This window comes from Toxotes jaculatrix, chromosome 12 (genome assembly GCF_017976425.1).
Source record: "Toxotes jaculatrix isolate fToxJac2 chromosome 12, fToxJac2.pri, whole genome shotgun sequence".
NCBI classification, from domain to species: domain Eukaryota; kingdom Metazoa; phylum Chordata; class Actinopteri; family Toxotidae; genus Toxotes; species Toxotes jaculatrix.
This window is the reverse complement of record NC_054405.1, coordinates 22,210,069-22,224,767: the sequence shown is the minus strand read 5'-3', so window position 1 is coordinate 22,224,767 and position 14,699 is coordinate 22,210,069. Positions and strand designations below refer to the sequence as shown.

The following is a 14,699-nucleotide window of genomic DNA, read 5'->3' as shown; positions in this document are numbered from 1 at the left end:
CATCCATCTGATGCTAATTAGGATTTTTTCCCATAAATTTAAAGCCTTCATGTCACAATCTGTGTCACAATCTGCTTCTTAATATGAGGGCTTTCTCCTTGACTTCACTCTAAGTGCTAAACATCATTTAAGTAATTCGGCCTTACTTTTACTCCTTCTCCCATCTGCTATTACCAGGACCTCTGAAAAGTTTTGCTCTGTTTGCCTTTAAATTCCTTTTGGGGCAATCAGCACCATTTTTGTGTGTTATGCCAATAACCAATTATGCAGATTTACACCAAATTTTGTGGAAGCGAAGATTAGCAGTGTTTGTCATTTATCAACTGGGATAATGCCATTCCAAAAGCACCACCAAAAATCTCTCAGTACTTTGGCATATTTACACCACAGCAAGCCCCCAACACTACTTTGCTCAGCAAAAAAAAAAAAATCTCAGATTAATTGTTTTAAATGAAACAGTATTAGCATTTTAACATCAAGCTGAATTAGTTATTGAAGCACTTTAGCCACAGTGAAAAAAGTCAAATGAGTTGAAATTGAAAAAAAAGAAAAAAAAAAACAACTTGGGATGTGCACAAAACCACTATGAGCAAGGATGGATGAAATCAGGATTTTCCAACCTGCAGAAGCTTTACTTTTACCTGAGTCTGCAGCTCAGCCTAATGCCGCCTTGTGAAGCTGGGTCTTGTTCCAAAAGTCGAAATGCATGCAAGTGTTTCTCCTGGTGGCATGTCTCTACCTCAGTTTCATGCCAGGAAAAACAAAACATAATGGCATTGCTGTGGTAAACATTTCACGGACTTACAAAGAATGAGAGTATGGTCTCTGTAGTGTGCTCAAGGTACGTTAGCTTCACTAGATTCTTACTCTGATTAAATGCGCTCTTTTGATTTGAATGAAATCAGAGCTAAACAGTACAAACGTTCCATTTTTAGCTCTTACAACTGAGAAAGTTCTGCTAATTAATAAAATCATCACTGTGTCAGACGGAGTGTTTGACTCTTCCACATTCATGCTGGAGGATTATCAAGAGAGAATTATAAATTTGAATCAGCTAAGATGTCCCCAGTTTGTCCTATTAGCTGTGCCATTTATCGCCGTCAATCAGTGGAAGCATTCATACAGCACAGCGTATTCATGGCTGTATTGCAAATTACTGAATCCAATCTTCCACCTGCAAGACAGGACTTGCCCGTTGCAACTCACAGTTGTCACCAAATATATTCTCACATTCACAGGCTGTCATCGTCCCTCTCTTTCCTATCACTGTCAGATCAATTTTAATTTAATGCAGCTGTAATCAAAAAAAAAAATCCCGCTGATCATTTGGTAATAGCTGTCACTAATTTTCATTGGCTCGTCATTCATCATTGGTCTAATTTGTGTTTGCCACGCTCTGTCCTCCATTCACATTCTAGCTCCACATCACGCCAGCCAGCCTACAAGAGCAAAGAGCACGGACATAATCATAATGATGTGCAATGACAGAACAGTCATTTCGCTGGCTGCCGCTGCCTCTTTTGAATGTCGCTGTCTTGTAAAAAGTTACGTGGATGGTATCACGGTATATCAGTGTGATGCGGAGGTTCTTTTCAGATTAAATATAATATATACTTTTTTACACTATGAGATTAGAATCATTTGTATGTACTTGTTGTTAATAAAAGACAAATAGTGCACGCCAGTGTTCTGTACATAAAGTAATGAGTTAATCAAAACACAGAATGTCATGATGAGAAGGGCACTGTGTAGGAAAACAAAGTCCCTCGATAGCGGTAATGGCTCACTCATAATTAGCTTCAGTGCCCTGTTTTCCTTAGTGCGCCTCCAAATTCTCTCTTATTACAGTAGATTAATTAATAACTGACTGAGAAGGCCCCGTGCTGCTTTAGGAAAATATGCTCCAGTTTGGCATTTTGACCAGCCCTGTAAATTCCCTGACCACAGCTGAATTGCCAAGTCAGAAATAATGACCTCCATATAACAGTGTGTTTCACCTTAAGAAAACCTTGAACTTAATGTCATGGCTTGTTTTGAATGTTTTGATATATTTATGAAAGAATTAATCATAATATAAGTTGGTGGAAAAATTATTCAGTCTAATCCAATGGGAAAGCAAATCTCTGTCATCTTCATCAGTGTTTCTGCTCATTGTATGTACATTTTTGGATTTGGGAACAAGTCCAGTGTTTATTCATCTTTCAGCCCCTTAACTATAAATCATATGTTACTGCTGCGTGTTCCAAAGCTTGTTGTAGTGCTGTAAATGTTAGGATGTGTTATCCTAACTCTCAGGCAAGCATTACACAGGCTTGACAGTTGAGTTAGGTAATTGAACCCCAAGGCTCAGTGCTATGGCAGCAGCTCCCGACCACCTCTGATCCTACCAGCCTGTACAGCACAGCCTGATGCTAACCACTGTCCACCTGGTATGATCTCATAATGCAGTTAAAATCATAATGCAGTTAAAATGAAAGCACCTTTATGTCTGCATTAGTTTTAATCAAAGTAACATTACTGTTGCCTGGTTGGTCATTTTAGCATCAAACAACACACAGCCAAACCAGACACAAAGATCACCATGATGGATTACCTGACTCACCTGGCAATTTTAAAGTCACTGTAAGTTGTTCCCTATCTTTTGAAAATGGATGTAAATCAAAAACTACCTGCAAAACAACAAAACAAGTCTTTGTAGCTAATGGGCTAAAACTCTTCAAAATCACCGGTACGCTCCTTCAAAAATGAAATCATTGCACATCTCCTGCAGGTATATCTGGTCTGCAGTCACTCTGTGTGTGTCCTTTACAAAAGCTTACTTTGCTGCACTGTGTTGCTGTTTGTCTTTGCTTCCTTTGTGTTTGTCCTTTCTAGGCTTCTTGGACGCGACCAGACACATATGAGGTATGGCTACTAGATATTGTAGCCTGACTCTAGTTGTAACAGCCCAGCCTTACACAGTAGACTACCCTCTTTTTATTGCAGAGCAGAAGTGTTGTCGTTTAGCCCACGTTTAATGTGCACTGCATTTAGTTGTGTGCTAAATATGTAGACGATTAGACACATAGTACAGTACATTAAATCCATTTAGTTCCAGTACACATTTAGACTTGCCCTATTTACCCTGTTTATTTTTGTCGACAAATTCCATCTTGAGATTTAGAGACAATCACGGCATCTCAAAGTAGATGTTCCACTTCTTTGGCCATGTAGCATGCTGTTATTTCCTGTTGCATGGTCTGGTTAGTTGTCGGACTTTGCTTGATTCAGGGAAGAAACAAATTCAGCAGCTCTACAGCTCCACACAGAAAACACTGTCTGCTCTGCTCTGGGCCAACCATGGCTCTAACTCACCGAGCTATACTAAATCTTAACAGCGTGGTTTGAAATGGTGTAGCCTGCTGTCATGGCTCAGGAGTCTGCATGTTTGTACTTCAAAACACTGGGGGCCTCATTTATTAAAGGCTTTCACTGGGTCAGTTGATGCAAATTTTCTCAGTTACCTGTAGTGGTATGCAGCAGAAAGTTTTGATTTTATTTGTCCAGGTTTCGAGATATCTTTCACTGAGATTTCTCCATCCAACCTATGATGCAGTCGTAGCAAGTATTTTTTAAGAATAAGACTTGAGCATGCCATGGGAGGAGATAACAAGCATATTTAAATTATAAATCCAAGAACTCTTTTATACATGAAGTCCCTGCTCTAGTGTTTGACTGGAAGGAAACATGCAAACTCTTGATCCTACACAATATACACAGTATAACAAGCTAACTTCACTCACCGTCACACACATATAATAAGGGATGGAATTAATTTGCCTGACCAAGTTTCAGTGTGAAAAATAAGAATTTTGTTCTCACAGCTTGTGTTCTAGTTTTGTGAAATTTATTTCAAATAATGCCTCACATGAGTCTGTTTAAAATATCCCAGCATGTGACCACTGTTACGTCACATTGTTGAACAGTCACCTGGATTTCAAGCTGTGTAACATTTGTCACTGCAAAACACAGCTGCAGCATATTTATTATCATGCAATGGTTTTATTTTGTTATTTTTCTTTTTGTAGATTTAGTGGTCATCACGCAACACTGCTAGATCTAGACTATTTTTTTTCTCAATTTAGATATACAGTACAGTAAAAGCAATTACTCGTAGATGCTTTAGTTATTTCAAGATGGTATTTATCTGTAGGTTTTTTCCTGCTTTTGTAGACGGCCCACTTTTAGTAGAAGTAAAGTGTAGCGTTTAATTTTGCACTTAGTAAGTAGATGGTTGCCAGTAGAGAAGGGTGTTTGTAGCTTATGTCCGTAACAGTTTACTGTTCCCATCTGTTTCCATTCTGCTCACTGGTTCCTCTAAAACTGCTCGTTTCTACAGGGTGGAGGCAGTTAGAGTGAGAGAAATGGTGTGAGAGAAAAAAGCTATCTGATACAGCCGCTTGTACGTGGCTGTGTAGATAAAAGTCATGACGACAGGAATATCACAAAACGTACTCGTCTCATGATCGATGACGATCAGTCTTCATAGTTTCTGTATCTGAAGATATTATCGGTCAATAGTTGCAGTAGTATTAGTCTGCAGTAGCATTAAAGACAGAAATATAATCATGTACAATATTTTGATGTCCCCATTATAGAAAATCAGCTGCTGATGAATGCCCATCTAATAGCATGGCATCAATCAAACTAATCTGTAGTCACCAATAATAGTTTTTGCTTGCATTGGACACTGGCTGAGCTCAGCTGTGATGGGCATAAATCATAGGCTGCTAACAAGCAGGCATTATATGATTAGTCACGATGATGAATGTAACCTGAAAGGTAATATTATGCTGAAGAGAACCGCTAAGTCCTTACAATCTGTCTTTATTTCATTGAGAAGTGCACTTCAAGAAGCAGCTTGACAAAACCAGATCAGGGTCTGATTATAATAACCTGCCTGCTGAATGGCACTGATGTTAGCAGTGCTGAATAGAGCATGCAGGCAATTCTTATCTTGTCATAAAGTCCAGAAAAATCACATGACCTTCTTGTCTTCTTTCACTTTATTTTGTATTTCAGTGTTCATCTCTGTTTGGTAGACATACTGTAATACTTGAATTAGACCAAATGCAAGGTGTAAATAATGGAGCAAAGGCATAATCCTTGCCGTTTGTTCTCATTAGCAGCTTGGATATCTGTTAAGTGAAGGCAATTGCAAATATTTACTGCCTGCTTATCTCGTGTGTGTCTGTAATGAAGTGAAGAGCTGCATCAAAACCTGTACTGTATAGATAGTAATGGAGATGGGGAATGAAGTGCAAAACGAAGGTCCAAAGGTGCAGGGCCAGCCTGGACCTGTAGCTATGGTCACAGGATCTGCTTTTGCTCCCTCTTTAGGTTTATGTTAGCCACAGAAATAATGTGATCATTTTGGTGATCCCCCGAATCATCATCTAGCGCCATCCTCAGGTCAAACTTTAAAATGGTTCAGTACTTTGATTTGTCAACACATACCTTGAAAACTAATGACACTTCCATCAGCTTCAGATGTACTGTGTGTTTAGTGCTAATTAGCAAATTTTAGCATAGCATTTGCAAATTAAACAAAGATGGTAAATGTGGTAAACATTATACCTGTTAAATATCAGCATGTTAACATTTTCAGTATTAGCATATTAGTATGCTGATAATCGCATGTCAGTGAACGCACAAGGACACAGAGCCACAAGTGTGGCTGTCGACTCTTCGTCTTTTCTGTCATAATTAATCTTTTCACAGAATCAGTAGAGCCGTAGCTGGTGTAGGCTGAGATGTGCTGACAGAAAAAAACAAATTCCTCCTCCTCAAAGTAAAAGAGGTACTTACATGCTGATTACTGAGACCCTTGTGTCAACTTTAATTTAAATTTAGCGAATACATATAAGGCAGCACATATAAAGAGTGAACTGGGTTTCCTCACTGCGTCACTGACAGATACAGCTTGTGCAGCGTCGGGCTGCCAGTCTCCCCTATGTAACCGCTGTAGGACAGAATATATGACAAGTGAAACACATGTATTGACAGGTTATGTAACAGAGTGTCAGTTCTGCCCCGCAACGCAAAGCAGCGGTGACTATACAAACAGGGGAAACTGTGAAAAATCATTTCCATGAGTTCCATTACAGCTCTATTGTCTACTGTATAATGAATCTGATGACGAATTAGTGTTGTATAATTAAAATGATTCACTGGAATTAATGAATAAATCCTGTTCAAAGGTCTGCCTGTTCACTTGTACCTCTGTTGTATCATTAAAGCATTATTCTCCATTAACCCTCTCCCCGTTTACATTCCAGTAGTGTGCCCAGAACAGCTTCTTCCTGTGTCACTGCAGTAAGACAAGATTAATGCTGCCCTTTCAGAATGTTCCAGGACACTCCCTCAGATGTTCAGTAAACTGCAGAAATATTTCTGCCACATCTGCATCGTCCTGCTCTGTAAAGGATAACAGTTCATTCTACAATGTTAATACAACAAACTTTCAATTATTTATAAAACATAAATGCTGAAGCACCTAGAATGCCTGAAATATTAATAGAAAATCATGGCAGCTAGGCAGAAGATGCATGTCCCCTTTTGGTTTGAACTGAACGCCCAGAGGAAAGAAAAGCTGTTACTGTATTTTTAACAGCCAGAGCTTTTATAGGGCCTGCTACATGGCTCTTCTTCGTTATTGATGTGTTTTTTCCCCCTGCTACCTTCTGCAGTGTAATTTCAGGCCCGAAAGCATGTAATAATAAATCTGAATTTATTTTATTGTAATAAACTGTGTGTGAAAATGGTCAAATGTGACCATAAATGCCACCAAGAGCAAAGAACAGAGCAGAAAACATGGTACTCTGTCCTTTGGCCTTATCCCTTGTATTTGGTAACATGCACAATAAAGATCAAGCTATTTGCAGTGTATGATTTAAAAAGACAAGAGAGGCCACTGGATGAACTCAGATGTCAGGTGCACACCTGTGCTGAGAGCTCGCTCTGAATAAGGCGGGTCACATCCTCAGTGACCCGGCATATTCACAAAACAGCGGGTTCAACTAAGAAGGCAGAGCAATAAAGGCAATCTGCCGAGGAAAATAAAAACAAGGTTTAACAAGCCATTTGTCCCAACTGCAATTACAGAGTTCCAACTGCAATTAGACTGTCTGTAAACCTGCAACTAGACTGCTAAATGGTAGGAACAGTAATCGACATACTGTAGGAGTCTGCAGTTTATTGGACAGGGCTTTATGAACTTGCTGAGTTCCAGGCTGATGCAGGGACAGTTTCTCAGTGCCCGTGATGTTCAAAGTGCTGCTGTTTGTATATGTGTGAGACAGAACATATAATTCAACAAATCAACAAATCTGTCTTTCTGAGCTTTCCAACTTCATCATTCTGTCTTCACAAAAAAAGTAGAATAACGCCAGTCCTATCCTTTTTTCTTTTTTTAAACATAAGAATCTAACACACCAATAGCCGATTTCTGCAGCATTCTCTTATTTTATATTCTGTCTCTGTGGTATTAAGAGCTCATTGCAGATGTAATTTTATCGCCTGTTAAGCAAAGTGTCCATCACAGTTTGTCTGTATTTGTTATTAAAATTTGTATTCACTTTGCAGTTCACCATTTTTGTGATTCATTATGTTTATTCCAAACCAGAAACATAACCCCATCATTTCCCCATTTTCTTTCTTTCTTTTTTTTTTTTTTTGTAGGAAACTTCTACCATTTACACCAAGAAATACAGAAACTCTGATGATCAAGCTTTGGGAATCACAGAGAAAGACATGCACTCATTTCCACACAAATGTTAGGCTTTATAAGTGTGAATAATTTCTTTCTCTTCTTCTTCATAGAGCCTTGATAGAAACATTGTGGTACGCAGCCATGCACGTGTATCCTCCCTCACCTTGAAAAACATCCAGTTCACGTATGCCGGCCAGTATCTCTGCACCGCTAGCAACTCCATCGGTCACGACAGCCAGCACATGTACCTGGAGGTCCGCTGTAAGTCACCCTGCACCTTCTACAGTTGTTCTAATGGTTTATCAGTGCTGGCAAGAAACATCACATTTATTTTGCTCTGGTCTAATTCACTCATGAGTTAATTAAGATTATTAAGAGCTGTTGTTAATGTTGAAATTTGCTAAATAAATTAACATTTTTATATTTCATTCCAATCTCAGAAAGAGAGCAAATGCTTGCATCTCCCAAAATGCTGACCTGGCTTTTGAAAAAAAAAAAAAAACATTAAAGAAGGAATTTAAATGCTTGAGGTCCAACATTAAGATTAAATGAAAGGATTCTTCTCAAGGAAACTTTGTTTGTGCTCAGGCATTGTCTTAACATTTTTGACAGCATCCTGAAAACTTGTCTAGTCTTTGTCCATTAGCTGTTGATTTTACCTGTAGGAAGGTACGCAGAGAAATCAATAACAGTAGTAATATAACAGTAAGAACAAGTAAAAACAAGTAAGCATTTCTTTCCGGTCGATAAAAGCTTTACACTTATGCCCTTTATCTAAACCGTGTCTGTCTTGTGGAATCCTTGCATGTGTATATCTTTCTCCCATCAGCCTCTAAAAATGATTTCTCCTCATATCATTGTTTAATGCTGGTGCAAAGGAGATCTCACCGTTTGATTCAGATCGACTGAGCACAGAAAACAAAGCTGGTTTCACGTTGACAGACTGACAAACTGGACACACATTCAGCCCGCTGCACCAGCTGAGCCTAAGCTTGGTTTTAAGTTCTAGTGTAAAGTTAACATCAGCAATCACACATCATCGCAATGAGTGAAGTTTTACCTGGTGCATAAAGCAGATAAAAAGGCAGAGGAAGATACTACCATAACTGAAATGATGACACTGTATTACCTAATTACTACATCAACAGTTCTTTATCCATCCAATCTAATAGTTTTTCACTATGGTGGCAAGGACTGTATCAAACATAAATATTGTCCTAGATAATCACAACATCAGCAAAAGTCTTTAGAAAACTTCCGTCTTAGCGAAAGGATAAATAAAGTATAAATAAATAAAGGATGGTAAAGCCAGCTCCTTGATTGTTAAAAGTTCCTCTTTCAATCAACCGAGTGGTACCAGCGGCAGTTCCCATCTCAAGTGAGATGAAGCAGAACAAAGTAAAACTGAGCATGCATGTCACTGTCATCATCAGTGTTACGAGATGTAGTCACAGGAAATGTGCTCCCGGTGTAAATATCAAACAATATGTTCCTGTGGCTCTTCTCACATTAATTCTCACCATCTTTCTAACTGTTCAACCATAGAAAGAGTTAGTAAGGAACAACTTTCACCTGCTCCAGGGAGGTGTAAGTTTTATCTTACCTCTTTGTTGTAACTTTTTATTCTAGGAAGTTACAGCATTAATTACAACACCGAGCTATGTTTGAACCTACACATAGCTGGTGCAACTGGCTGCTTGTCATCAGATTCACAAAACTGTCTAATTTATGACTATGTAAATTTTGGGGGGAGTAAATTAAAACTCAAAAACATTTCGGATCAAGCCACAGCTTCATGCCACGTTTACTTTGCAAGCCCTTCTTTTTTAAAAGCATTATAAAAACGTAGCACTGGATAAGGAGAATGAAATGTTTGAATCAGAAACTCCTCAGACAGGAGGAAGGTCAGAGGAAAAGCTTGTGAGGACGATCGAAATGTTCTGAAGATACAGCGTCCGGGCAGTCACCTCTATTTCTGGGGATAAATAGTAGGTGAGAGAGCAGAGTTTGTTGGGTCAGTGGTACCACTATGATTTGTTACCATGGAAACAAAAGTCTCAGTTCTGACATAGCTTCGGGGGGTGGAGGGGACACAGTGACGCCTGAGACGTGACATTGTAGATATAGTAAGGGAAGACATGCAACAAACCCGAGCTAGATTTGAAAGGTGGGCATTTTGGTCATGTAATATGTCCTGACAGGACAAGAACGTTCTTTGAAGGTTACAAGAAATGTTATAAGGCGTATCTTTCCACATCTGCTTGACCAAAAGAGTCATCAAGGGTAATTTTGATTGCTGAATTATTTTCTGCTATGCTGCCAAGTGACTACAGTCCAAAAGTTTTAGGAGGTTAATGTTTTTTAGTGTTTTGCCAAATTTCAACTGTAACCATGATTATGAGGTTAAATTGCCTGGATGTATCCGTTCATATCCATAGCCATTCAAGGTAAACAGTTCAAGACCAATGGGCTGTTTTACCTTTGGGACCATGTGTCAAAAAGGCTACGGTTTCTACACGGTTCATTAGTTGTGGGTAAAAACACCCTCAAATTAGTCTCTGTTTTACTTCAACTCCAGTGTGCTGGAGTACAGAGACAAAACAAAACTACCTTAATACTCAGAGATCTTAACACAAGCTATCCTCAAGGGAAACTAACACACTGTACCATCAAAAAGAGCTACAGACTCAGAGATGCCAATTATATGTACCCTGTGTTTTTGTGTGCATTTCCCATCAGCACCTAACTCAAAACAAATGCTTGGAAAGATTAGATGTGCATAATGGAAGCCAGTGGAAGCCATACTTGATCTCATTTTGAAATCTATCGAATGTTACCTGGGTAAAAAAGAAAAAAATTAAGCCAATGAACACTTAATTGGATTAATATGCCCTGGTCTCAATGTGCCAGCAATTTGCTCAGAGATATAATCACAACACAGTGTTGATAGAGTTGTTTGAGGGCTTGCAGTTAGCTAGAGTAATCAGAGAGTAATCAGGTAGCTGATTCACTGTTGCCAAGCAATTATCGATAAGAGAAGGTGCTTTGTCTCGAGCAGAGCTCTCGCTCTCTGTCCTTTCTATCACTACTCGCCCACTCACAAGATGAAGACGTTATCTAAGCATGGAACTTCCTATCTGCCGCACAGCATGATCCTATTAGCTGGGCTGAGTGTGTCTAGGTTTTGCTGCTGAAGGACTGATAGGAAAGCGTTAAAATCCTCTCTGTTTGAGTTCTGTTTCATCAGGGGTCGAGGTTTGTTTAGGATGTCACATGAACACACTGAGTAGGAGACAGGTCACTTCCAATGTACTCATCTCAATCCTCCAGTTTCAAAAACATTTTATGTGACGTTCTCTGGATCCGCAGATATTAACTGTTTGAATTGCAATGATGGCACCTACATTTTAAGACTGAAACCACAGAGAACCATTGTTTGCTGCTAATAGATATAAGACAGTTTATCTGTCATGGTAGGCATGCAAGAAAATTGTGTTTGGTAACTCAGAGACCAGCAGCAACGGAAAACAAGATAAATAAACAAGATAAATATGATGAGGTAGCGTCCTTTATCTATGTATGATAAATAAAGACACTTGGATGAGGCAGGCAATCAGTGACTGTGCAAACAGCGTAGTATATAAAGGTATTGCACAACAAATTTAGAACAATATAGAGACATATGAGCAAAGAAGTAGTGTCCTCTATCTATATATAATAAATGAAGGGCACTTATGCATGGCAGGTAAACTCTAATAGTGCAGTATAACAAGGATTGCACATTGAGCTGCATTTTATTACTACATTGATGCAAAGTAGAATGAATATTTTATATTACAGATGTGATATGTATTGTCATGAATTCAATGTTTAGTCAAAGAAGGAGGGAGAGCACATCCTGGAATCCAAGATGAAAGTAACATTTACACAAATTAATCAAGTTTGGAAAGAACAAATGAGTAAAATCAGTAATGCAAGGAGTTCATGGATGAGAGAGAGAGAGAGCTTCCTGAAAGAGGAGGGGAAGAAAAGAGCAAGCCAGACAGGCTGAGCAGAGCAGTGAAACAGGAGGGGGTCACCCTCCTGTTCAAGTGATAGAGATGCAAGAGCAAAGCCTCATCAGATGTTTGTATTTCTACATAAATATATACGATATACACATATAGAGTGCTTTACATTTTATGAAGTTGTGCCCTCCAAATATACTCCATGTCTTCATAGTCCAGCAGGTAGCATGGAAAAAAAATGAAATAAAGAATGTTTGATTAAAAATTACTAGTCAGTGGAAACTATTAATTATTCAGTATATCATGTAAAACAGATTTTCATTTCTTCAAATCCTTAAGGTATGAATACAAGTATTCTTACTGCTGCTGTAATTGTTGCTAATCTTGTATGTGTTTTGTATGCGATCTACATGAGCGCCACTGGCAGACGCATTCCTGTTATTTTGCAAATGTATTAATAATCTCACCTAGACCAGGCTAGGAGGCTACAGAAATCACACAGGCAGGTCACAGGCACTGTAGTGAGTCAATAAGGCCCAAAAGCAGCATTGATAAAAAAGAGTGAGAGTCTCGGGGCTTGAGGTGATGGAGCATCTATTGACTCAGCCTCGTCCATCAATCCCAGCGACAGTGCACCGCAGAGTTTTCAAGGATCCAGGGTCAGGAGTAAAGCCCCAGCAATATCAGGGGATACAGCATTTACCAGCACTCAGGAAGCAAAGCATACTTCACTGCATCCATAAGCATGGCCCAGTAATGTGAGCAGGATAGAATAAAAGGAAACAACACAGAAAACAATCATCTCCTGTTTATAGCCTCTTACTTCTCAGTGATGCTGCCAAAAATTAAGGCTCAGGGTAAAGACTTTTGACCATGTGGTATAAATTCAACTCAGTGTGCTTGTCAGAGCTGCTTGCTAAATGGGGTAGACTATAGCATGAGTGGTAGCAGTGTTATTGGTGTCTCTGCAGGTATCAACTATAGAACAGCAGCAGAGAGAGGAAGAAAACTCTAATGTCCATGAAACCCAAAATGGACTAGCTGAATTTTCTGTAGCTGTCAGGTCTGATGGTATGCAGCACTGTTATTTATGTTGACTCGGTGCTCGTGCTTACTCATGATTGTTAGCCTATTAGACTTACTTGTAATAGTGACACTCAGCCCTGTGAGACATTGAAGTTTTAGTAATTGCTGAGCTGGAGCATCCTGCAGCAAAACATTGCACACACTTTTTGTCAAAAGTAAAAATGGGGGGAAAGTGGCAATTTAGTGTTCCAGAAAATCAGGACAGGTTGTCTTTAAAACTTAAATGGATGTTGTAAAAGACGTCACACAGACATGTAGAAGTGAGACAAATACAGCCACACAAAGCATTTGTCTACCATTCTGTAAAGTGGCAAGTTCTGTCAGCATTGCCATGAGGGCTCCATCTGCTTTCAGGAGTATGCTTTAAATGTTGTTTTTTTTATTTTTTTCTGAAAGAAAGATTTCTAAATGAAGTATCTCACAGCCAAGATAAGAGCGGCTGTGAATGCTGAGAAGAGGAGCTTGTGGCCTTTCCCTGCTAGCTGATTCCTATCCATGCTGGGGATTTTTCGTACAGAGATTTGATGGGTTTGATAATAGTACATATGTTGTGTAAAAAGGGGTTTGGAATCAACACAACATTTATACTTTCCCTGTTCTCACACACCTCTGGAATGAATTCAGGGGTTTGTACTGGGTTATAAAAACATTACATTCAGAGCCCTGTTAGAGGAAAATGAGAGTATTGTGTTTGTGAATATTTTACCCTGTTTGGCAACATTATTAATGCATAAGCTAAAGCCTTGTGTAGACTGCTGTGCTTTTGCCATGATTTGCCTGTTCTACTATGTGTGGAGATCTGCAAACAAAAGAATTTCTACGTACCAGTCACAGCAGGTCATCGACTTCCAGCAGTTCCAAAACTCATCTTGACTTCTTCCTTAGCTGTCCTAGATGCTACGGTAGTTTGCCAACATATTTTACTGTATCCAAATCCAAGATGTTATATGGTTTATGTACCCCCATGTCACCATGGTGACATTCTGGGACAAAAACAGTCTGCCTTCTGATGCCTGGTGTGATGTTTACCATCTCCACTTCCCTATGTACTGCTGCAGATGCTCCAAAGATCCTGGGTGTAGTGACGGCATACACATGGGAGGGGAACCCAGCCAACATCAGCTGTGAGGTGGAGGCTCACCCAGGAGCCTCAGTCGTTTGGTTCAGAGACGGCCTCCAGCTGCCCACTGCCAACGTTACCAACATCAAGATCTTCAACACACCAACCATCAGCTACCTGGAGGTCTGCTCCACCTGCCATCTTTATACTCACAAATAAGGGCACAAGAGTTGATCAAACAGCCTGTGTTTTTAATACTGAAAATAACTGTTTTGTCCGGGCATGTCAGCTTTCAGATAATGTCAGATTCCGTATCTGTAGTTTCAGCTGTAGTTACTTAACAGATAAAAATCAACCATCAGAGGTAATTATGCCTGGTTTTTGTTCCACTTTACTGTGATTTGACCTTCAGATTTCTAAACAAAGCTCTATTGAGGCTTTTTCTGTCTTTTGTCATTTCTAACTGAGTAATTTTTAATGAAAAAGAAAACAATGTACTGAAATGTTAATATTTATTTTTTCATGAATGGAACAGGTACACTCACTTGAGTTGAGAACAGTGCGTGTCATGAGTAATGACATGGATAGATAACAAGTAACAGCTCCGAATCAAGGATTATAATAGTGTGCTAGATTCTGATGCTAATGAACCAGTGGGTGATGATTAGTTCCTACAGTAGATGTCTGTGCTTCTGCATGACCACTTTCCAAATGAATCACTTGTGATTAGCCATGACTGAGCTGCTAAATGGCACTAATCCAGTAACTAATAATTACATCCTAATGACATATGATA

General features: G+C 39.2%; 1 protein-coding gene across 1 annotated transcript in view; it reads left to right on the top strand.

Annotated features, from left to right (window-relative positions):
• ncam1a (neural cell adhesion molecule 1a) overlaps nucleotides 1-14,699 on the top strand; it is a 220,396-nt gene that overhangs the window by 164,380 nt on the left and 41,317 nt on the right. Inside the window, exons 9-11 of the mRNA XM_041051207.1 lie at nucleotides 2,875-2,904; nucleotides 7,861-8,011; nucleotides 13,902-14,086. Of these exons, the coding sequence (XP_040907141.1) occupies nucleotides 2,875-2,904; nucleotides 7,861-8,011; nucleotides 13,902-14,086 (366 nt within the window). The remainder of the gene's footprint in view (nucleotides 1-2,874; nucleotides 2,905-7,860; nucleotides 8,012-13,901; nucleotides 14,087-14,699) is intronic.